This window comes from Sugiyamaella lignohabitans, chromosome A, assembly GCF_001640025.1.
Source record: "Sugiyamaella lignohabitans strain CBS 10342 chromosome A, complete sequence".
Taxonomy (NCBI): domain Eukaryota; kingdom Fungi; phylum Ascomycota; class Dipodascomycetes; order Dipodascales; family Trichomonascaceae; genus Sugiyamaella; species Sugiyamaella lignohabitans.
Window position 1 is genome coordinate 5,178,683 of NC_031672.1, and position 24,500 is coordinate 5,203,182.

General features: G+C 43.4%; 6 protein-coding genes and 1 non-coding gene across 7 annotated transcripts; 5 read left to right on the plus strand and 2 right to left on the minus strand.

The window, feature by feature from the left end:
• Positions 1-1,340: 1,340 nt before the first annotated feature.
• Positions 1,341-2,353, minus strand: GIS2 (Gis2p; the record flags this gene model as incomplete). Its single annotated transcript, XM_018878597.1, has 2 exons — positions 1,341-2,050; positions 2,152-2,353. The coding sequence occupies 2 exons, from the start codon at positions 2,351-2,353 to the stop codon at positions 1,341-1,343; spliced, it is 912 nt and encodes a 303-aa protein (XP_018735885.1).
• A 3,092-nt stretch (positions 2,354-5,445) lies between these two features.
• On the plus strand, positions 5,446-5,542 carry AWJ20_1699 (the record flags this gene model as incomplete). Its single annotated transcript has 1 exon — positions 5,446-5,542. It is a non-coding gene; the product is annotated as a tRNA-Ser (tRNA).
• Positions 5,543-8,675: 3,133 nt separating this feature from the next.
• AWJ20_1700 (uncharacterized protein) lies at positions 8,676-11,648 on the plus strand (the record flags this gene model as incomplete). The annotated part of the gene is made up of 1 exon (XM_018878600.1): positions 8,676-11,648. One exon carries the CDS (start codon positions 8,676-8,678, stop codon positions 11,646-11,648), a length of 2,973 nt encoding a protein of 990 aa, XP_018735886.1.
• Positions 11,649-12,282: 634 nt separating this feature from the next.
• AWJ20_1701 (uncharacterized protein) lies at positions 12,283-12,654 on the minus strand (the record flags this gene model as incomplete). Its single annotated transcript, XM_018878601.1, has 1 exon — positions 12,283-12,654. One exon carries the CDS (start codon positions 12,652-12,654, stop codon positions 12,283-12,285), a length of 372 nt encoding a protein of 123 aa, XP_018735887.1.
• A 1,016-nt stretch (positions 12,655-13,670) lies between these two features.
• On the plus strand, positions 13,671-15,716 carry GCD6 (Gcd6p; the record flags this gene model as incomplete). Its single annotated transcript, XM_018878602.1, has 1 exon — positions 13,671-15,716. The coding sequence occupies one exon, from the start codon at positions 13,671-13,673 to the stop codon at positions 15,714-15,716; it is 2,046 nt and encodes a 681-aa protein (XP_018735888.1).
• Positions 15,717-16,603: 887 nt separating this feature from the next.
• On the plus strand, positions 16,604-21,052 carry AWJ20_1703 (uncharacterized protein; the record flags this gene model as incomplete). Its single annotated transcript, XM_018878603.1, has 1 exon — positions 16,604-21,052. One exon carries the CDS (start codon positions 16,604-16,606, stop codon positions 21,050-21,052), a length of 4,449 nt encoding a protein of 1,482 aa, XP_018735889.1.
• Positions 21,053-21,425: 373 nt separating this feature from the next.
• SLN1 (Sln1p) lies at positions 21,426-24,500 on the plus strand (the record flags this gene model as incomplete). The annotated part of the gene is made up of 1 exon (XM_018878604.1): positions 21,426-24,500. One exon carries the CDS (start codon positions 21,426-21,428, stop codon positions 24,498-24,500), a length of 3,075 nt encoding a protein of 1,024 aa, XP_018735890.1.

The window sequence follows — 24,500 nt, forward strand, 5'->3', positions numbered from 1 at the left end:
TGCCAGTCTGTTTATCCGCATTGACTGGTTTTTATTCAATGTTTCCAGCTATTTTAGCTGTTTTTTTCCAATCCCATGGGTAAAAGACCCCGTTCCCCGAGCCCCGTTGCCAAACAATTCCCGCTAAAATTTTTTTGGCTTCGTTTCTTTTCCTTGCATTTCTGCAATTAGCTTCATTCCCGTTTCAAATTTTTTTGCCTTGCCCTGGGTCATTAACCGCATATAGACACCCATGGAACATCCCATACCTCTTATCCGACATACTAATACAGACTAAGGCGGATACCCGTACCCAGATTAGAATCTGATGAGCAGTCTGCAGCGGAAGACATAATCTAATTTGGACTCATGCATGGAAACTACTCGCAATCAATTTTGATGCATATCAAATCAAACCAGAAACTCCACAATGTTCGAACGACACCTTTGCTCTTTTGCTGTCCAAATTAACAAGTCAGCAAAACAAATCTCCTGGCCTTTCTTTTATTATTATATTCCATGTGTCTCTGCTCTTAAAAGCTCAATTATACCCTGTTCTAATTTGTTATTTCCAGCGCCGTGAAACTCACCCTTACCCGGATATTGGACTGGCTCACCTCACACGACAATGAGTTGGAGTCTGCATGGACGACAGGCAGCCCATCGCCTTGACCGTTGGCAGCTTGCATAACCGTTGACACTTGGCTGCAGTCAAGCCCACTCACAGATGACCAGCAGCTGTTTCCAGCCCGCTGGTTCTCCAGACCGGTTTCCTCGACTACCGTAAAAGCTCTACTGGCTCACAAACTAGGACTGGTGGGGCCAATGGCACGATTTGCGGGCGAGGGGGAGTTTGTCGGTCCCGTCTTTTGCCTCCGGCGGCTGGGGCTCCGCCCCAGACCCCGTGGCGACTCTCGCTACGCTCGAGTAGTGCGGGTGGTGACGACAGAGCGAGGATGGGTCTGGTGGATGTGTGATGTTTTGTACTGGACGGATGGTAATGGGTCTATCGAGGCGCGTTGAAAGGTACTTTTGACTCAGCAAATAAAAATTTTAATAATAACTTATATAAACAGGTGTGATTCGGACCAGAAATGAATAAAAATGTTTCCGGCCGGATCTTAAATTAATTAGACACAATCGAAGATTGCGCTTGATAGATTCCATTGGCGCTTCACCAAGTAGATGCACATGCAAAATATTTTTCATGGTAGTAAAATGGTAGTGTGGTTGTTAGGTAGAACGATAAGCAATTTTAGTGTAGTTTTCTTTGGTGGCTGTATTCGGGGGAACCCAAGTATTCTTGTGGATTGCTTGCTCTTTTTATTTGAGACGTACCGTGGACAAGATATGAGCTGGATTTAAGCAGACTCGGCCTTAACAATAGCTGGGCTGGATGAGATGATTGGAGCTGTCACTTCTTGATTGGCAAGTTGAGAAGCTTCAGAGTCGGCTCCGGAACCAACATCAGAAGAAGTGTTGTTGGATGTCGACTGGGGACACTGGCTAGCCACATGGCCTGGCAACTTGCAAACATAACAAACCTTATCCTGATCAGCATGAGCACAGTCTTTGCTGACATGGCCCATCTCACCGCACTTGTAACACTTTTGGCCCTGCCTACAGTCCTTGCTTAAATGACCGAAACCACCGCAAGAGTAGCATTGCTTACGGAACCCTCTGGAATTGCAGTTTCTTGCAATGTGTCCAGTTTTGCCGCATTTATAGCATTCAACAAGGCTGGAAGTAGCGGGTCCAGTAGGAACAGCGGTACCAGCAGAGCTGGCAGCAGCAGACTCTGAGTCCTCAAGCGAGCTAGCAGCAGCATCGGGATTTTCATTGGAACTACTAGTACCAGGAAGCGAAACAGAAACGGCACCGGATCCAGATGTAGTCGATGCAGAGCCAGAAACCGAAGCTTCAGTCTCTGTAGAACTGGCGCCGGGAACAATAACGACTGCCTTACGAGGTTCTTCTTTGCACTCTCTCAACAAATGGCCGGCTTTGCCGCAGTTGTAGCAAGATTTTTCTTTCTCAGGCTCCTGACAGTCTTTCGACAGATGTCCATCATCTGATCATAGTTAGTTAAGAGCTCGCGAAGCGAGCACAACAGGGTCTGAGGCAAGCGCCCCAGCCGCCGGAGCCACAGCCCGTCCGCAAAATCTCACTTACGTCCGCAGTTGTAGCACACAGGGTTTCCAGATTTGGGACAGTCCTTCGCCTGGAACTTGTTAGTATGTTGGTCAGGTGCAGAGGAGAATAGTGGTGGGTATGGCGGTTGACCGGATCCACAGCTAAGAAAGGCCGTCAATTGACATGTCGGATGTATGGAACCCACAATGACCAATAAATAGATAATATGATCTGTAGCCATATGACACTGTCAAACGACAAATGGCCAGCAAGGTCTTATTCCCTGAAATTTGATGTTCTCAAGCTCATGTGTCCAGCGTTGTGTCGAAAGTGGTGATGCGAGATGATCCATGATCATGCCATGCCAGGTCATCCATGCGACACTATCACTAAGTTGAAAACCGGGCAATAATTAGCCACTAACTGCTTACCTGATGTCCAAAATGACCACCTTTAAACTGTGTTAGTATAGATTCAAGATTCGAAAATGTGTCAACAGGCGTCAGGCGGATATCAGATCACCAGCTGCCCTACTCACAATTATAACATGTTCTCTTCAAGCTTGGCAAGTAAGCGGTGTTTCTCATTGTTCAATATCCCAGCGAAAAAATAAATATGACCAAAAATAAAACAAATATCTTGGATAAGAGCGGCCCTTGCAATTGGTTTGGAATGAAGAAATCAAACGTTAATGATTGTTTAGTCGTTGCCGAAAATTTTTAGTATATTGGTGAAAACTGTATTTTTTTTTTTTTTGAACACTTATATTTTTTTATTTTTCTGTATGAAATTTGATGTATATTATTTTTTTTATTGTTCTATAATGGATGTGCGCGGTTAGGGACGTAAAAATGCACATGCAAGCTAAATCTGCATCCCATGGGCAGATCAGATAAACTCCCAAGAGGCGTTTGGACTCGACTGTTTCACCTGTTAAACGTGGATAGAAGCCCTCTATAGCCAATGAACACGTCTCTGGGTCCTGTCAATCATTTCTGAAGCGAAGTAGCAAAATGAGATGCCATTTTGTAATTCAGAAAGTGCGTTTGCTTTCTGGCATCTGCTATTAATAAATTATTCTGTAGATGCAGTCACCAGCGCCGTCCGGCACCCGCCGTTGGAATGCGATGCCTGGCCCGTTGCCATTGTGTGTGACGATTACTGCTTCTCGGGATGATGTAACGGTAACCCGAGGAACTGACAAAAAAATCCCTCTTTTCTTTAACTGGTACCCGCAATAAAGCAAAATGTGTGATTTCATTGTTAGAATAAATGCTTGCAATGGACTGTCCATTTTAACTCAACTATTAGCAATTGAATTTTCTTTCATTAATCAAATGATGCCGAACTAGTATTATGTAATTGTCAGCTGCCACTGCTGATTTGGGCCGTGTGTCCATGCGACTCTGGAGGCTTGCTCGCGAACCTGTGTGCCTGTCATCTGTCGGAATGGGAGGCGTCGCTCCGCAATGGCTGGCTGCAATCGCTACAAAGAGTGAGTCGTCCCTGCCGTATCCACGAAGAAGAAAGGTAATTGATCTCTCGATGGACATGAACATTTTTGATGTGCCCTAGCGATCCAACCCAGAAGAGACTCGGCTAACATTGGTCTGCAGCGGAGATCTTGCTCTGTCGCCGGAAAACAAAAAAAAATATTATCTTTCTCGCCATTGGTCAAATAAGTATCAATCTGGGCCTGTCCTGGTTCTGATCTTGTTTGTTTGGCAAATACCTCCGGCGATTGGGACGTCGTCTCGCTGCGCTCGAGTTGGTGCAGAGACCCTCCCTACTGCTCTTAGTAATTGTGAAATGCCGAGTGTCAATTGGCTGGTCCTTGTTCATGTACCGGTTAGCAGCCATAATTGCTAACGGCAAATCATGAGGGAATCTGTGTCCATCTCTGTTGTTTCCCTTTTTTTTAAATTTTTTATTTCTACTCAGAGTCCAAAATTACAACAGAGTGTTCATGAATTGCTGTAGGATAAACGAAGCTGACGAGAACAGTATTCGCATCTTTCGGTAGTGTTCGGACTCCCGGAAAAATATTCGGCATGACGGGTGGTCAAAACCCACCATGATCAAAATTACATGGCATTTCTGTTCAAACGATATTTCCTCACAATAGGAGTTCATTTTCTTTCGAGAAGCCTTCGCAATTCCTTGATAATAACTATCTGTTTTCGTCATCTGATTTCTATTCAGATTGGCCTTCACAAAGGCAGTGGTAAATGGCATATGGCTTCCAAAGGCATATGGCTTCCAAAGCAAACTGATTAAACTAATGATATAGATACCAAGACTTTGATTGATACCTGCTAGAAAACTCACAAAAGTTGCAACGGGAGAAATGAAGACGAAACCAGAGATGTCAAGCAGTTATATTCATTAGAAAGAAGTGGTCTGCTCTAGAGTTAGCCCAGATTGTTAAATTCTAATTCTCATGTTCCTTGTGTGGATTCTTCTAACTTTGCATCAACAAATACGCTAGTCGTTGCCTTTGCACTAAATCCAAGAATAAAAGGTATCTAGGAATTTGTTGTTCTTAAGGTGACGCTGACAGTGCGTGTAATTTCAAGGGCCTAATGAATTTCAACGAGCTTATTTCAACTGTGAGAGCACATTATTATGCTCAACAAAGCCCAAAGCTGAAGATAAACGAGAGTATAGAGTCGCAGATGTACACAAAATTAAAAGGTGTATTTCGAGAAGAAGAAAGTACCGTTCCAAAACATGGATTCTACTGTTCACACCTTCTATAATAAGGCTCACTACTTGGTATAGAATCAGTTATCAAATCTGTTTATGAAAGGGAGTAGTTTTTTATATTGGTCATTATGGAAGGTTGTTACCTTAGTGGTTAACAATTTTTTAGACATGGGTGTAGCGAGCTCTACGCCCTTTCCAAAATGGGTGATAGTACAGAATGCTCTGAAGATGGATTCCGGTCTCAGAGGGAGTACTCCACGCCTAATTTGTGATAAATAGAGCAGTATAATTGGTTTTCTTTGGGTATTTCAATAACTTCAGTTGCTATTCAGATAGAGGGCCGCTATCTAGTTTTCAGCTACGGCCATATCCAGAGTAAAATAAGATTTCCCGTCCGATCAATCATATTCAAGCCTCTGAGAGCCTTGATCAGTAATGCCGTGGGAGACCAGGCGTGAACAGAAGGTGCTGTAGTTTTTTGCATCCTATACTTTTTCTCTACTGATAATTCTTCGAAACAAAAACGTTTTATCGTAAATTTGCTTAAATATTGGCCGGTAAAGTTTATAGTATATGAGACACCTGGCTAGTTATGAGAGATACCCCTAGCCTTTTTGGCATTAGTCTGTCAAAGTGGCCGAGTGGTTTTAAGGCGTTGCCCTGCTATATTTAAATAGTTAGGCATTGGGCTCTGCCCGCGCAGGTTCGAGTCCTGTCTTTGACGTTATCTTTTTGTCGATTCTCATCTTAATAAGGTTTTCGCTTTTTCTGGTTCATAATATTCATAATAATCTTCACAGGGCTTGCTTGCTGCAGCGTACGGTTGGTTTCTGATGTCACTCAGAAATATCGGCCCTGTTGAGGTTGATTTTATATTAAGATGAGTTATTTGTGTGAACTGATGTCTACTAGAGAAAGCAGGATTAAAAGAATCCCTGCTGGAGAAGATAATCTGAACTTCAAGACTCCAACGCGTATCTTGTTATTTCGCGGGGTATGCGAGATTGACAGCCCTAACAAGTTCAGGCCTAACTGTCTAGGGTATCTGTTATCTCCGGTCAATTTCTTTGAAAGGCTGGAATTAACCCGTTTGCCTATTTAACCGGGACCAGCGGCCCTTATTGCTAGATTGGGAACTATAGCCGTACTATGTAACAGGATATGCGGAGATATTGTTTGGCCAAGTCCAAGCGACGACGGCCATGGTCATCCGATTATAACTGAGACAGATCATTGAAACATGCTTTGCTTACCGGAAGAAATGGCATCGCATTGATCAGACAATCAGGTACTCAACGGATCTTCTAGTTCAAGCACAAGGTCAACAAACAAAGCTTAACTCTAATTCGAAAGTTTAATCTTTTTACCGTCAGGTACGCTCCTGCATATTCTCTGGATGTGGGATTGTGCGGGAAAGTACGGGAATCAAAGAGTCAGAGCAGACAGAATACGAAGAAATGTGAGTGAACGCGAGATTATTAACAAACGGTTTCTCAAAGGGAGTTCTCGTCGACATCCATATCAAAGAAGCAAGAAACTTTGCTAATTACACATTTATGCCAAGGAGCCTTTGTCATTACTAGAAATTTTATCTCTGCTCTGCCATCGGAGAACCATATCCGGTGAAAGATTGCGCTTAGGAGCCAAGGGTTCGGACACCGGCATGTCTCACCTGAATTGAAATTATCCGATAAAATAATTGCTAGAGCAATCTCGAAAGCACTAACCGAAGATCCTCCAATAACCCCCTCCACTGTGATGTAAAATTGTATGTAATTTAAGCCAATTATGGCCAGATATTTATCTGTCAAGAAGCTATTCCTCGAATCATTCAATTAATTTGTCCGTCTCATTAGTCACTCGCACACGTGATTTTTGCGGGGCTCCAACTGTACAGGCAGAGGCAGGTATGACCCCGCTCTCTGCAGTTGATTTCAAAACTACATTGCATTAGCACCTAAATCTGCATATAAGATCTTCATATGCATAACCAAGCTGGCCAGTTCAACAGATTCTTCCTGCAGCTAACTGACAAAAAAAAGATCACGAGGTTTAGTAGCTGCAAAACATATACCCTACCAGAACAGGTAGAAAGGGGGCATTTTTTCCCTGTTGCTCTTGGTACTGCTTTTGCCGCCTTAACAGTATGAATATGATACTGCCAGCTCATTAGCTCGTTCTGGTCACTGGTCATAGTCGACCACGTTATATCTCTATCTAGAATTTCCGTTCGTTAAATGGTCCTTGCAGTCATCAGCCAGCTCGAATATATTTCGGAGTTGAAATTTGTGAGAAAAAACCCCACCTCAGTAAGAATAGATATCACCTTGACAAGCAGGCAGTAGTGGGGTAGGTGTGATTGGCGGGGCAGCGATAACGATTGTTAGATTAAGTTGATTAACGACGTAGACTGAGGGGTGATGACCGCTGATGGCCACCATGTGAGCAGTCAACGGAACCAACAGCACCAGCGGCATCTTCTGTAACACCAGCTGGCCAATGAATTTTCTTTAACGAACAAACTCTAAATAAATCAACAGCTACCATCTTAAACTTGTCTATAATTTTAGTCATACTCATATTCTTTCATATTTATATTGATATTTTATTCTTTCATTTAATTCAGACACCAGTCAAACACCGCTTTTAGTACTTGTATATCGATTAGTTAACCTCCCTGCAATCCCCGCATTACCCCGCCAGCCCTAGCCCGGACCCTTGCCTTAGCCGGGCAATTCTACCTGTAGCCGGAGCAGATGTCTCCAGCTTTTTCAGTCATTCCCAACCCACGAATGTCGCCGATAGCCTGTATAACCAAGTCTGGTCAGTCAGCGAACCCGGAGTAGTGTAGCTTGGGAAAGATCTACACCTCACAGCCGCCAGTTTATGTCCGTAAGACTTTTGATTCTTTTTTTTTCTACTTTTGTTGAATGACTGGACCCAAGCAAACATAAGCAGACCTATTATAACATTATCAGAGCTTTTACATTTGATACGAACGGGTCTGATATTACAATAATACTTCGACATTAACCGCCCATCATTAACCAGTTGAATTATCGTACTCCGTCCTACTTCAACAAAACAACTGGTGGAGGATTACATAGTCTCTTTCTGGACTGACACTGTCTGGCAAGTGGTCAAAAGTCTGTCACAAAAAGAAGATCTTTAGCAATTAGCCCCTGGCTATTGATAGAATACCCGCGACATTATATTTGTTGACCAACCAGTTGGCCATTGCTATTTCAAGATGATGGTTATGGATGAAAGTCTGAAACACGAGGCACCTGATTCGCCTGACGGTGGTGATATGAAGCGCCGAAGGTCTCGTAAGGGTCTTCAAAAACAATACTTCTGTGAAGAGCCTGACTGTGGCAAGAAGTTTACTCGTCTCGAACATTTGTGTAGACACCAGCTCAATCGTAAGTGTGCAACTGGTTCCTCTGTGTTTATGTCTCATGGCACTGGGACCTTATAGGCAGTACGACCTTTGAGATTTTTTTTTATTATTATTTTTTGTCTGATGTTTCTAGCTGGGTTCTTCAGGTCGAATGGGACCATCAATAAGTTTAAGCAGTTTCCAATTGCAGTGTTTCAGGTCAATGATATCCAGACAATTACTAACATGACGTTTAGACAAGCCTAAAGAAATCTTCCAGTGTGATTGGGAGGGCTGTGAAAAGACATTTGTGCGAATTGATTTGAAAGAACGACATGTGGAGAGGCACCGGAAACGGCTTGTTGAGAAAAAAGGCCCATTGAAGTCGAAAAGACGAGGGTCGTCTATCACCGGGCCATCAGGCAGCTCAGAAGCTGGTAGTGGTACTAATAAGGTTTCAAAGATTACAGATGACTGGATGGATGAAAGACATGAAAACGAACGGTCGGGTGATGGCACTAGGAATTTGAGCACTGGGTCAACTGACGAGATCATGAGCTCATCCATGTCACACAGGGGCGATATTCCTCAAGCATCATCAATAGAAAGTCCTACCAGTGCGTTCTCACCAGGGTTATTGGGAATGACATCAAAGATTTCGTCTATGTTTACTCTACAGCCTCCAAACGAAAACGGAGGGTTATATTTTGATGAACAAGTGGATAATGGCGGTGTTGCCAGATCTGAACTCAGTGTAAATAGTAGAACCGGTAATGGACTAACAGGCAATACGCAACCGACTCCTGCACAGTCTAACTCGCCATCTTCTTTCTTTCAAACTCCCGTTTCTGTCGGTTCTTCTTCAAGTGCACTAGTGACTGGCGCTGGATCTGGTAATCCCGGTAGCACGTCAAACACTGTATCAGTGAATGGAGGGACTAGTAAAATTAGCACTGGTAGTACACCAGCTCCAAGCTCATTTTATGGGCCATCTTTATCTCCACTAATGGGTCTGAATGGACCCCTGCTGGATACTGCCACATCTCCTGGTAGCGCATATATCGACCGAAGAATATCCGATCTTCGAACCACTGTATTACTATCATCCAATGCATCTAACAGTCCTCCTCAACTTCCTTCATCGACAATGCTATCGTCTGACTACTCTCGCGATCATACTAATGATTCTGGCCCAAACAACATAGTCAACGGCGGTGCTAACACCAACAATACAGTAAATAGTGTGGGGATTAACAACGGAGGAGGTAACGATTCAAACGGTCTTACTAATGGTGGAACTACATTGATTGTTGCACCGTCTGGAATTCATAACAATTCCGCTACCACTACCACCTCGAATACAAGACCTGAAACGACGGCAACATCAGTTCCAGGTGGGGAAAACGATGCGACACCAGATCTCATTTCATGGCTCTTTTCAGATGCCATGCTTTCGAACACTAAAGAGCCACTTCTGTCACCTTCTTTCTACACATTCGACTCGCCACTTTCTCTGCACAGTCTACTGTCTCCTCCAGTAGCTCAAGATGAGGTGGTCATGAGCGAAAGCAAACGACAAGAATTACTATCATTAATTCCCTCTTTAGAAGTATACGATGACTCGAGTCTGTTGTCATTGCAAACGTTCATTGCAAAGTACTGGCTGTATTTCCATCCTCAGTATCCATTACTACATAAACCCAGTTTTCTAGCTGACACCTGTCCATCAGGATTGCTTTGGGCTATGATCATGATTGGAGCAAAGTTTGATGGTGCAAAAGAGTTTGCTAATAGAGTATCTGAGCAGCTGAGATGGGTTATCTTTGGCTCACCAGATCTGTCTCCACCCGCAAAGCTATGGGTTATTCAAGCTCTGGTTTTGATCGAGATTTATGAAAAGTCTCTTACAAATAGAAAACTCCACGAGCGAGCTCATATTCATCATGGCACTTTACTACAGCTGATCCGTCGTGGATCGGCCCTGACTGGAGATGATACTCCGCGAGAGCTAGATCCTTGGCAAAGATGGATTGAAACAGAAGCCACCAAACGAGCTGCTCTTATGGCTTTCTGTCTTGATGTTTTTGATGCCGCCTTATTCGGACATTCACTGGTCATGTCGGTACATGAGATTAGACTCTCGCTGCCTTGCTCCGAAGAGCTGTGGGACAAATATCCTAGCGAAAAATGCATCCCACGAACCACCGCTCAACCATTTTTGGTTGAATTGAAGAAAATGCTAAACAAAACACACGTCGAAACAGGACCTTTTGGCCGCCGTGTGCTGTTGAGTGGGCTCTTGTGTATTTCAATTCAAATGCAGCAACGTGATCTACAAGCATCCAGTGTAGGTTGGGGAGCATTTAGAAACACCTGGAGGGATATATTGACGCCAGCTTTTGATTTTTGGAAGCGTGATTTGGATGAAAGTTGGTTGAAGGAGATTGATCGAGAATCAGAGGCCGCTACTTCAATAGCTAAAAAGGAAGACGGATCTAACGAGCTGGCCCACAGACCATCATTGACTCCCGGTTCGTCAACATCTCCTGGACAAAATGGTGGCCCAGCGTCTCCTCTCGATATTCATGGTTGTACATGGCCCTTCTATCACTTGGCTCATATCGTAATGCTGTGTTCACCATTAGATTTTCAGACTTTTGCAGGCTGTCCTGCCACATTTAATCACCGTACTAGAAAAATTGACCAGGATAACTGTGCACGAAGGATCAAAGAACTGATTCGTAATGTATGTGGCCAACAGGCATTATGGCATGCTATCCATTTTCTGAAGGAGACATTTTTGTCCACACCAGCCGAGCAGGCTAAAAGCGAAGAAATCGTCAGCCGTAGTCCAGGGTCATCCTACAGCTATTTGAAATGCTCATGTTCGCACTTGGTATCTCGCAGTTTAGCACCAAGTGGTGCTGCAACACCAAGCGAAGAGCACTCTGGGGCAACAGTTCCACCTTCTTTCAATGACGTTATTAAAGTGGATTATCGTGGCCGTGATGATCCCATTGGGAAACGATCTCATATGGTATACATCTGTACGATGCTTGTGTGGGTTTACGGGTTTTGTGCTGAAGGACCAGAATCCGATGCCTTGAGTAACTACGAAACAGACTACCCACAGCTTAAAGCAGTGAACAAAAAAGTAGACGACCCGGAGCAAACCGTTGATCTCATTGATCAAACAACGGGGCATATACCTGAGCTTGAAGATGGTTATGAGTTCCTTTACCGCATGTCGTGCTACCGAAGCTCTGAGCTCGATGATGCAATGGGCAAAAACCAGACAGTGGGTCTTTTGCGACTAGTTCGTAAGTCTTTAGAAAACATGGACTGGGAAATTGTTGCTGAGGGTCGCCGAATGCTTACCCACTGTATGCTGCGGTCCCTGGGTTTCAAAGAAGTCACCTGTGAATACATGTTCAGTCCTAAAACTCGTTAGGATTCTTAATGGGCATTATCAATGCAAAAGCAGTTAATAATATTTATATATTTATTTAATGAATTATGTGCTATATCAGTAAAGTTGCAACGACTGAGACCAGCTATGACAAGCAGCCTCAGGTCCGCCCGGGCCACCAGCCAGCCAGCCAGCCAGTCAGTCAGTGACAGTTACGTTAAATCATACTAAAATGATAAGAAACGAATATTTATATGCAAAAGGTTGTCTAATTTTTATAAAGACGGCTATGAGATGAGTCCTAACACCACAGTCCACGCTAGATTAACGAGCGCGTTAAAGGGTACAATCAAGTCTACTGGCATAAAATAGAATATTGCTACTGAAGCTGCAGGCCAAACCAGCAAACTGGTTCGTACTGTCTGGATAAAAGACTGAGTCGTTAGTAAATTCCTAGGACACAATGAGTGCTAAATTCATATCGACAAACTTACCTTGGTCAGATACATATTTGGATCCTTACCATCCCAGTATGCGCTGAAGCTTAAAAACATGAGAATGGAAAAGGGATTACCTAGGATCTGGTCGGAGATGATTTTCGCTGGCGGCCATTCAAACATGCTATTGAGTTTGTCCGTCCAGAATTTCTATCAATAGTTAGCTGTGTCCTATGACTTCAACAGAAAATGTGAGTACATACCGTCCATAAACCATTTAAAACACCCCAGACATAAAATTTTAGGATAGTTGAGATCTTGATTTGCCGCGATGTAGCTGCTTGTAACAACCCTTGAGCTAATCCCGACATGGATCCGGCTGCTAATGCTGCTGCTCCATAGCTACTGGCTCTGAACAGCTTTTCATATGTAATAAAGCAGCCAACTACTAATGCTATTTGTACCACCAAAAGGATTATCTTAGTCATAATATATCCTCTGCTCACGACGATCGTCTTTTCATGATGACTGGAAGACATGCTTCCATTGCCATGACCATAGCTAAGACCATTGAGATCATGAATCCCCTTCAACTCGATTTCTTCTGGCATCTGGCAGGACGGGGAATGCAAAGGTGAATTCTAGGTTAATGCTGTATATGCTGACTTCAAGCTAGGTGCGTTTAGTTCAATATTTCAATATTTTATTTAAGTCAATTTTTTGTCTTGAACTTATTGGAATTTTTCACTTCTTAACTTGATTGAGATATGCCCAGGATTCCAGCCAAACTTCATGTTCTATGCAAGACTCAAATAATCAGCTGAAATTTTTGAGCGTTTGCTTTAAATACTATCTCGGAATCTCCTTGGCGGGTCCTCACTCTCTGGAATTCCGGGATCAATTCAGGACAGAAATAGTCTGATACACGTAAATCCACAAAAGTCCTCAATTATGTCTGGAATGACCGACTTTACTTTATTTACTATATACGTATAAGGTGCATATTGGCCGATGGTCTTGATGCATGTTAATAATGTGCAATTATTGTCAAAATCAGCTCCCTTACCCAGTTCTACACTTTTTTTGATCCTGATATAGAGGTACTTGACCTGGATGACCGAGGAATATCAGCTGCAATAGTCTAAATACACATAAAATAGGCTTGTTTCTTGCAATTGAGAGGTATTTAAAATAGCATTATCATGCCACCAAAGAAGGAAAAGACCAAGAAGGGTCCCTCTGATCTCCAGGCCCTTAAGGATGATGATGTAAGTGCCGTAGTGATCCTCATCCAGTTCGAGCTCATAACGTGAGCAGACCAATTGCCGGTAGGACGAAAAGGATACAAGAATTATATTCAATCGACTCGTCAACACTTACTAACTCCAATTTAGCGAATTCAGGCCGTTGTCCTCGGTGACTCTTATCAGAACAAGTTCTACCCCCTAACTATTGACAGTCCAAGAGTAAGTTACACTGCTACATCTATCTAATTGTATCACCAAATCCTCTAAGATGGGATGTTAGATTACTTTTGAGAAGAAACAATTGATGGGATTCTGGCAAATCATTAGTTGTAGAGAATCCCACTAATATGGTGTCAGGTCGCTAACAAGAGCAGTGTTTGATGCCACTGGCCAACACTCCGCTGATTGAGTATACTCTGGAGTTTCTGGCCACAGCTGGTGTCGGTGAAGTATACGTCATGAGTTGTTCACATGCTGATAAGATAGAGGCGTATATCAAGAGCTCGAAGTGGAGTCGTCCTGAATCGCCATTTACGATTCATTTAATGTCATTACCAGAGAGTTTGTCAGTTGGTGATGTCATGAGAGATCTCGATACTAAAGGCATCATCCGGTCCGACTTCTTGCTTATCGGAGGTGATGTTGTCTGTAATATCGATGCGGGAGAAGTAATCAAGGCGCATTATGAGAGAAAAGCAAAAGATAAGAATGCTATTATGACAGTGGTGCTTCGTGAAGCCAGTGCACTTCATAGAACTAGACCACGGTCTAAACCTGGTCTCTTCGTGTTGGATGATGAGACTAATAGGTGTCTGAGATACGAAACAGGGTCCAGCGCTGTTAACCAGGTGTCTATTGATGGTGAACTTTTGAGTGAACACGACAATATCGCAGTTCGAAACGATTTGATCGACTGTCAAATCGACATATGTACCCCTGACGTACCAGCGTTATTCACTGAAAACTTTGATTATGACAATATAAGATCCGACTTTGTTAGGGGCATTTTGACCTCTGATCTGCTCGGTAAGACCATTTACGCACACATTGTGTCTCAAGGATATGCTGCTCGTGTGCAAAGCATTCAAACATACGATTCGATTTCAAAAGATATCATTTCCCGATACACGTATCCGATAACCCCAGATAACAACGTCCTTGAGGATCAGACGTATACATATCAAAAAGGCCATATTTATAAAGAAGATAGTGTGGTGTTAGCACAATCGTGTAGCATTGGTAGTGGGACTGTTATTGGTACTCACACTTTCATCGGACATGGTACAGATATCCGACAAAGTGTGATTGGACGAAGATGTAAAATTGGCAGCAATGTTAAGCTGGAGGGTTGTTATTTGTGGGATGATGTTGTGATTGAAGATGGTGTGGTTGCCAAGCATGCTATTATTGCCAACCAGGCAGTGGTCAAGCAAAATTCGATAATTGAAAATGGTGTTATTATTGCCAGTGGCTGTGTAATCGGATCCAATCGTACCATTTCCGCCAATACAAAGCTCACATTAAGTAGACGAGAGGATCTCTTTGATGGAGATGACGAGGACGATGATTATGACGACGAGGATGAAGACGAAGACGAAGCTGATGATGGCGACGACGAGGAAAACAAGTCTGTTAGTGCTGGTGGTTCAGGATTAGGCACTGCCTCTATTGTTGGACAGGACGGCAAGGGATTTTTGTTCCACGAGTCTGATATTTCTGACGATGATGAGGAGAACATTGATGCGGCAGTAGATGGATTAATGTACAATATGGATCAATTGAACCTATCAGACTCGTCGATTGAAAGCAACAAGGCAGGTGCAAAGAAACACCGGAAACATCGCAGAACTATGAGCACGGCTACTGCCACCTCTGAGGATAATGATGACGATGACGAAGACGAGTTCTTCAAAGAGGCTCAACTGTCTATTGAGCGATCTATTATGGATAACCACAGTCAAGAAATTGCATTATTAGAACTCAACACACTGCGTATGACTATGAATGTACCACACGAAGATGTCCGTCGAGCTACTATCCATGCCCTTGTGCAACATATTAGCAAATTAGTCAATACTGGCACAATGGAACTAAAAGCAGCCACCACCAAAGTGTTTTCTGAATGGAAACCAGTGCTGACGCGAATCGTGTTTGAGCCCAAGGATCAGGCTGAATTGCTACTCAGTGTCCAACGTGAAGCTACCAAACAAGCTAATGGTGATAAGTTGCTCTTTTTTGCTGCATCAACCTTTTACGATAAGGATATTGTTGAAGAGAGCTCTGTATACCAATGGTGGAATAGCCCGGATTCCACAGCTACTGAAGAACTCAAAAGTGTACGCAAGCTCGCTGCCCAGTGGGTCAAATGGCTGCAAGAAGCTGAAGAAGAGTCGGACGAAGATGAGTCTGATGAGGAATCTGATTAGATATATACTAATAATAAACGATGTAGATTCTTTAGTTGGCTCGTAGAGCTAGGGCTCTGCCCAAGCCATCTGGCACTTGGTTCTGAGGAATTCTGAGGCCGCCGTTGGTCGAGAACTGGCAGAGGATTCGACAACGACTCGACCAAAATTACTGGATTAAAAAAAAAAAAAAAAAGTGTCAAGTCGAGCTACCCTACCAAAACGAATCAGCTGAAACCACCTGACTCGAATGACTCGACTCAAACGACCCAACCAAAAGACGACGTGACCAAAACGACGCGACCACAACGACTCAACTCAAACGACTCAACTCAAACGACTCAACTCAAACGACTCAACACAAACAATTCAACGCTATCAGCTACTCGTTTCCAATACCGGAGAAGAACCTTTCATCAATGCAGCACCACTGGCCTCTACTAGCCGAGATACACCCTGCTAGTTTAAACAAATCCGGAAGTTCGTGGGTTTATGCAGGTACGGGGTCATCTCAGGTTAGGGCCCATGTGCAGACGTTCCAAAAGCGACAAAAAGTCGCACCTGACGTCATGGGGTAGAGACGCTGTTATTGTGCAGGAGCGACAGCTCAGGTGGATCTGACCCCTTTAATTGATTTCCAGGACGTGCAGACCAGAGATTGCAATTTCGTTTGGGTTTGGTTACACTTTGCGACTGTTCAATTTTCATCAGCCGTAATAGAATAGGTTAGTAGCACGAGCTACAACTGTTGAGAGCCTGAGATCTGGCAACATCAAACTGTGTCATTAGTGGTAAAACTGGTCATCTGGTGAGTGAAAATAACACCATCAAATCTAGAGTGCTAGGCTATCGGGTGGTTATTAAAGGTTGCTTCTAACTAAAAGATACAGAATTTTTGTTTTCCCACAATGGAGAGTGGTGTTGGTGAGACTGTAGATGAGCCGGTTGTGACTGCCGGAATCGGATCAGGTGTTCATTCAAATTCTTCAGGCAAAGCTAATGTCAGTGGTGCTGGCTTATTAAATAGTACTTATGGTGAAGGATATGGAGTCCGCCGAACGGGAACTACAGTCTCGCTAATGACAAATTTAGAGCAAAGTCTTTCTCTTGCTGGTGTGGTTGGTTTAGGCCAGAGCCCTGATTCTGGTGCCAGTACCGCTGGATTCTCAGGTGGTGATTCTCCTGCTAGTTCTGGTCTAGTATCGGGTGGCTTGAGTAGCAGCCACACTTCTGGTTTTGACAAACACGGTTATAGTATCTCTCCTTTGGATAATTTAAGAGGCGAAAGTACCACTGGTAGTAGATTGTCTCCTCTGACTAATTCACCAAAGCTGGAAGGGTCTATTTCTCCAGGTCTGTTAGCCCATAATTCATCTGCCATGTCTTCATCACCTGCAACTGGAGGCATATCTTCATATTTTCCTAGACCTCCTTTATATAGAAGTGGAACTAGTACTGGCAATTTCGGAACTGGCACTGACAGTGCGACCAATACGGACAGTAGTGGGTTCGATGGTTTGAGTATAAATATTGGAGTGCCAAACTTGCCAACAATGACGAATATGAATGCCTCCTCTGGTGCCAATGTGAGTTCAGGTGCTCGAACTAGAGCTTCCAGTGCGGCATCTCTTGGATCATACGCGTCACACGTATTACATCAGAAAGAGCCCAAATCATGGAATTCCCCAGAGAGTCATCATAGCAACAACTTTTATGATGATCCCTATGCTTCTCGACGGCCATCGATGGTGGATATTACTAAAGGATTCTATTCTGCAGAGAATTCTGAAGATATACCTGAGCTACCTGCCGTCGAGGGCTACAGTGAGTTGCGACCTATATATCCGTATTATTACAACAGCGTCAGCATGTATAGAGCGACGGATAAACAAACGAATGAGCCTGTTTTGATAAAAGTATCCACCCGAGGATCATTAGAAGATCTGACTCGAATCCGACACGAATGGAGTGTGGTGTATCCCGAAAGTTCTTCCAGTAATGAAATTGACCATATCGACGGTGTATTGCGACCTGAGCGATGTATCAGGATTGGTGATGAGCCTGCAAAAGTGGTTCTCGTATATCCCGATAGGAATCATTTGGTCACTCTACGTGAAAAATACATATCCAGTGTGATACCACAAGTCAAGCTGGATAAAGAAATGCCTGCTCCGCTTTCAGTGCCGTCACAATCAGTACCGCCGCAATCGATGTTTAACTCACTGAATAACAATAACAATGCTACAACAAATGCCGCTAATACCGCTAATACCAACGTGGGAGTCAACCCTGCGACTTGTAATCCTTTAGACTCTCCCAAGGTGCCCGAACGTACTCCTCAAGAGGTTGTTGACATTCTGAAACTAATGATAGGCGTGGTTAAGACCCTTGGCAAGATCCATGAACACACTTTAACGCATAACGGATTAACTACATCTACTATTTTTATTGACGATAACGGTGATACGTTCATATCAGGATGGGACTTCAGCTTTTCTTTGCGAGCAGAAGATACGTCTCGTGGGTACCGCAAGACCCATTTGAAGCAAATCGCCGACTGTATGGGATATGTGTCACCAGAGACGACATGTTTAATTAATCGCTTGGTAGATTTCAGAGCTGACTTCTACAGTGTAGGCTGTATCCTTTACGAGATCCTTCTTGGAAGACTACCATTCAGATCTTCTGACCCTTCTCAGTTGTCCCATATGCATGTCCTCAGAACCCCTATTGCACCGTCCCTAATTGCCAATTGGGTCCCTGAGACACTAAGCAGAATCATCATGAAATTACTCGAGAAAAATGCCGATGACAGGTATCAATCGGCCAAATTAGTTATCTCCGACCTTGAAATGGTCGTTCAGAGCCTTGAAAACCCCGGCTGTATAGATGAAGATGATTTTGTGCCAGGATCCTTGAAAACCGTTTCATCTACATTCATGGTTCCACAACTCATTTACGGAAGAGAGTCTGAACTAGCGGCGCTTCAACTATGCTGGAACAGGAATGAAGAGACCAATTTTGAGTTTGTGTTTGTTGTTGGTGAGCCTGGATCTGGAAAGTCACGGTTAGTGGGAGAACTAGAAAGATCTGCTATAGCTGGTAACTCTTTTTTTTCTGTTACAAAATATGACGAATACCAGCGTGGACCACCTTTTTACACAATTGTCACTGTGTTGAAGGATATTGTCCACCAAATCTTGTCCGGTTCAGTTGAGTATATCACTCAGTGGAGAGACACCATCATGACCAACCTTAAAGTCGATCTATCTGTATTGTTTGATTCCATTCCTGAGCTGAAAGAGCTGTTAGGCTACGAATACCTTATGTTGCTGCCAAAGTCAATTCCATTGGGTCCTGTTCCTCGTGAATTAAGATTCAAGTTTGTGGTGAAAAGTTTGTTCTGTCTCTTTGGAGGTCAGGGATTGACTGTATTTCTGGATGACATACAATGGTGCCCACCAAGTGAATTGTCGCTATTTAGAGAACTCTCTTTATTCGCCAGCGAGAAATATGATGGATCCGTACAAATCAAATTTGTCTGTGCGTCTACTCCTGATAGCTGGAACACATATACAGGGCTAGCCCGATTGGCATACGAACTTAATGGATTATATGAAGAAGTGTATTTGAAACCTCTTTCCTTTGAGGCAGTACGAGAAATTGTTAACGAAACATTCGGCAATTCTTCAACACGGCATCACAGAGGCATTCGCAGAAGGCGGAGAAGTCATAGCTCACAAGTCGGTAATCCTGATGCGATAGCAACAACCAGAAGCAATTCAATCTCTGAAACTGCCATGTCTAAACCTCAGTGCCAATCCGAGGCAACCGGGTCTGCAAACCTGCAACTTCAAGTCAAGCCATATGGTCCTAATTTCCCATCTGTGGACCCTCAAGTGCAATCGCTTTCCGAGACTATATACACGGTAACTACTGGAAATCCCCTTTTTGTCTCCTTCTTGTTGAAGTACCTCTTCTATGAGCAGTATATCTACTATGATGAGAGTAATCGCCTAACTGGCGGAAAATGGAAGGTAGATTTTGAACGATTAAATTTATCAGTAGTCCCAAAATCGGTTAAAGACGTCGTTATTCTAATAATGAAAAAGCTGCCGCCGGAAACCAATCGTATCCTGAGATATGCAGCATGTATTTGTAGCAACTCCTTTACCTTGGAGGATCTGGCTATTGGAGCAAATGTATCGTTTTCAGAGGCTGCTACTGCCCTCCATGCTGCTCTGGACTTTCAACTTATTTTGCCTACCAGTATCCACTATAAATTCCCATTCCTCGATCCTGTGGGTACAACTAATATCGAATTATATGATGATGAGATAAGAAGAGTTGCTGCAGCATCTACTTATCGGTTTTATCATGACCTTGTTCAGCAGGCAGTTTATTCACAACTCGACCCTCAGGAAGCACTGGAAATTCATCGACTGATTGGTCTTCGTTTGCTAGGAGAGGACGACGAACAATCTCGACCCATCCATAGGCTGCTGGAGATTGCAAATCAACTTAAGAATGCTGTTCCTATTGTCAAAGAGGGAGAAAAGTCGGTGTATATTGAGCTTAATGTCATGGCAGGTAATGCGGTTTATGCGATCTCGGATTTCGACATGGCCTTTGCCTATTTCGATACTGCAAGAAAGTTGCTTCCAGATGACTCTTCGACAAAGATATGTGAAGAGATCAATCTCAAACTGGTTGAACTTCAATATAATCGTAAGAACTATGACGACTGTATCTCTTTAGTGGATGACTCGCTGTCAAGATTCACATCGGTTCTAAGCAAAGCCGCTTTATTACGTATCAAAGCTATGGCCCTTTATGGTAAGGGAGAAGGAGCCAAGGCAACTACTACGGGTCTTGGAGCATTAAAACTCCTTGGCTATGAAATTCAAGAAGACGACGAATGGAACAGAAACTACTGTCGAAAGCTGAGAGCAAGGATTCCCATCTCTGTGTCTGAAATCAGAGAACTGGCTAATGTTAAACGAGCGACCGATCCCAAACTACTCCTTGTCCAGCAGATTATTTCCACAGTGAGTATTCGACTTTATTTGTGGGGAAACACTGAATGTTTAAGGTCACTCGTGTTTACTTCATTGATTTTGTTTTTGGATGGTGGCTCATCGGCATCTTGTGCATTTTCATTGCTTTCCCTGGCCAATCTATTTCAAAAAGATGGCGGTAGCGCGAACCTTAAATTAGCCTATGAGTATTCGAAATTGGCTATTGTTATCTCTGAATGCGCTACTGCTGTTAGTATGGACTTTGGATTCACCATATACGAGTACTATGCTTTGACATTAGCAATCTACTTCGAACCGCTTCCAGAAGTCATTCGGTAAGTAGCAAATGCACTTGCAACACATGTGCATTATATACTAACAGGTTTAGATACTACGACATTGTTATGTCAACTGGACAAGTGATTGGAAGCAATAGTGGGAACGTCAGTACATCTTAGTAAGTTCCTCGTGGTGGTTGAAGTTCGAATAGGATAATAGTTGGGCAGGATGACGTGCGATCCTTAGCAGGTCGATGGTCATTTGAACAAAACATACTAACTTTTATCACAGTGACCTGCGACCCTTGTGCAAATTTATTGCAGGTGAGCCGGTTCAATCAGTGTTCAAGTCTTTCGAACGTATTAAACCGAGAGATGATAATGAGCCAGGTAAGCTGTGGATTCTCATGCATGTTCAAGGTTTATACAATCTCATGGGTTCAGGTAACAATGATCCCTCGAACTTGGAGGGCGCCTACTTTGGAAATCATGATTCGGTTGTGAAGATAATGGAGAGTCAATCAATAGAGCTAAAATATGCATATTTCCTGCTCAAAATGCTACTAGCTGTGATCCATCGCCACAAGTACGTTGCAGCTCACATCATTTGCAATGAACTCCCTGAATTGATTTCACAGGCACCAATTACAGTGTATCATGTAATGGTGACATTTTATGGAGCCCTTGCATTAATTGACAAGTACCCAAGGTGCGAATCAGATGAGGTTCAATTGAATAAATTTGCGAATGATTTGGATATCTGGTCAAAGCAATGTCCAAGCATGTTTCTTCATAAGTATCTGCTCATCAAGGCAGAAATGAATGTTGATAAATGCAACAGTATTGTCACTCTGGATACTTATGAGGATGCTATTAAGTACGCTCTAGACGGTGGATTTATCCACGAAGCGGCAATTATCAACGAACGGTGTGGCGATTACCTTCAGTTACACTCGAAGCAACGAAGTTTGACTTATATCAAGGAAGCTTGTCGGCTTTATTCACTGTGGGGAGCTCAACGAAAGGTTGCACAGCTGAGCTCTAAATATGGTGAATTAGCTTCACCCACATATGAACTGTCGCGTATGAGTCTCTCATCTAGTGATCTCCAATCTTCAGTTATAAACGATTTCCGACAACGCTCCTCGTTGCCACAAGGAAATTTCCTTCTGCAAAATAGTTCGCCCTTGAGATGGATTTTGTCTAATTTATTTAGGGAAGAATCAACTGATGGTGGTAACAGTTCAGATAAACCAGAAGATCCATTGAATGCCTCATTTTCAACACGGTCTATTAGATTAGTACGCAATTTTAGTGATGATGGAAAGAGCTCTGTTGGCCTGTACTCCAGCAACAGCAGTTCTCGTCAAGGGGATCATGACCAGGAGTTCAAGGCAGCACTTCAGGCATGTCTTGATATTTCAGAGTCTATTGATATGGGATCCATTATTACCGAATTGGTAGAAAGTGTGATGAGAACTTTGGGTGCTGATTATTGTGCATTTATTTCATTGGATGAAGACGGTGAGCTGTATGTTGATGCCATAGGCATTTTGAACGGAGTGAACATCGTTCCTCACGAGCCACTTATAGTCAGAACAGATGCTGCACCAATAAATCTCTTGCAGCAAGTAATCAGTACTGGTTCATCAGTCAACCGAGGCTCAGATCCTAAGCGGTTTGAAAATGTCTATGGCAGAGATAATTACTTCAATCAGCGACATTCCCAGTCTGTGCTTTGTCTTCCTATACAGAATCAGCTCAAGATCATTGGTGCCTTGTATGTGGAACACCAGAGTCTACCCAAGGTTTTCACTGTCCCCAAGATAGAATTGTCCACATTGCTATGTACAGCAGCAGCAGTTTCGATCGAGAAAGCCAAATTGTATCAACAAATGGATCTTGCTAAAAAAGCAGCAGAGGAAGCTACAGCTGAGAAAGCAAGCTTCTTAGCTAATATGTCGCATGAGATCCGCACTCCTTTCAACGCATTGCTGTCATGCTCTATTTTCCTGTTGGATACCGAGTTGAGCGAGGTCCAACGAGAATATGTCGAGACCATTCGATCCTCAGCAGGTTTAACCTTGAATATTATTGATGCCATTCTGGCATTTTCCAAGATTGAACATGGCTCGATCACTCTTGATAACTCACCTTTTTCATTGAGAGAATGTGTCGAGAGTGCAGTGCAACTTGTAGCAGAACCTGCGGCTACCAAAGACTTGGAACTTGTCTATCTGAACAAATGTGGAGAAATAGACACTATTTACGGCGACGTTACTCGGGTAAGACAGATTATCATCAATCTGGTAGGCAATGCAGTCAAGTTCACGTCTCAAGGCCATATTGTAGTGGAGACGACAGTGGAGAAAGTATCATCAGAAAATCGATATGAGTTTGTAATCTCAGTTTCAGATACTGGTACAGGAATCCCAAAAAATGCCAGAAACAAAATCTTCCGTGCTTTTAGTCAAGTAGATGGCTCGTCGAGAAGAGCATACGGAGGATCGGGTCTTGGACTAGCTATATCGAAGAAGTTGGCAGAAATCATGGGTGGTACTCTGACATTTGAGAGTACTGAGGGCGAGGGAACTACCTTTTGGTTCACACTGGTGGCCACTGCTCAGAAACCATCGGAGAAGGATGTTCGCATGTATCGAGGAAAGAGATGTCTGATTGCAGATGGTCATAATACGGCCAAGGAATCATTAAAGACCGAAGTTCAACGATTAGGATTTGAAGTGGACCAGTGTGGTTCTGCGTCAGTGGCAGCTAAAATAGTTAGCAGTCACGTCCCTAACTATTACTCGTTGGTATTCATCGACTTCAAGCTTGTTGAAGGAGATAAGTTCAGTGAGTCCAAGATGATTAAGAAGCATAGCCCATTGACCCAAGTTGTATACATGACAATTTTTGGAGTATCAATTCCAGAAAATACCGAAGAAAAGGGTATATCAGGAATTCTCATGAGACCAGTGCAACGTAGCCGACTGACGCAGATCATCCGTAAAATCCTCAACTCATCGTGGAGTATTAGTAACCAAGTCAAGTTTGCAACGACAACACATGATAAGGGGATGTTCCGGTCATTAGCAGTTCGCCATCCACTTAAAATCCTGCTTGCTGAGGACAACATGATCAACAAGCGAGTGGCACTTCAGCACTTAAAGAGAATGGGATATAATGCCGACCACGCTAAAGATGGCATTGAAGTATTGGAGCTTTGCGAACGGGAATTGACCAACGGAAGGGCCATGTACGACTGTATTCTGATGGACATTCAAATGCCTCGCAAGGATGGTATAGCAGCAGCGCAAGATCTTAACGAACGGTACGAAGCCAACATCCGACCATCGATAATTGCGCTTACAGCCAATGCTGCTGGTGAAGATAGGCAGAAGTGTCTCTCATCAGGTATGGTCAACTACATAGCAAAGCCCATTCTTCCAGCCGACCTCGCAGCAGTGCTAATGGGCGTGCAGCCCCTGAAGGAGCGGGCAAAAAGTTAG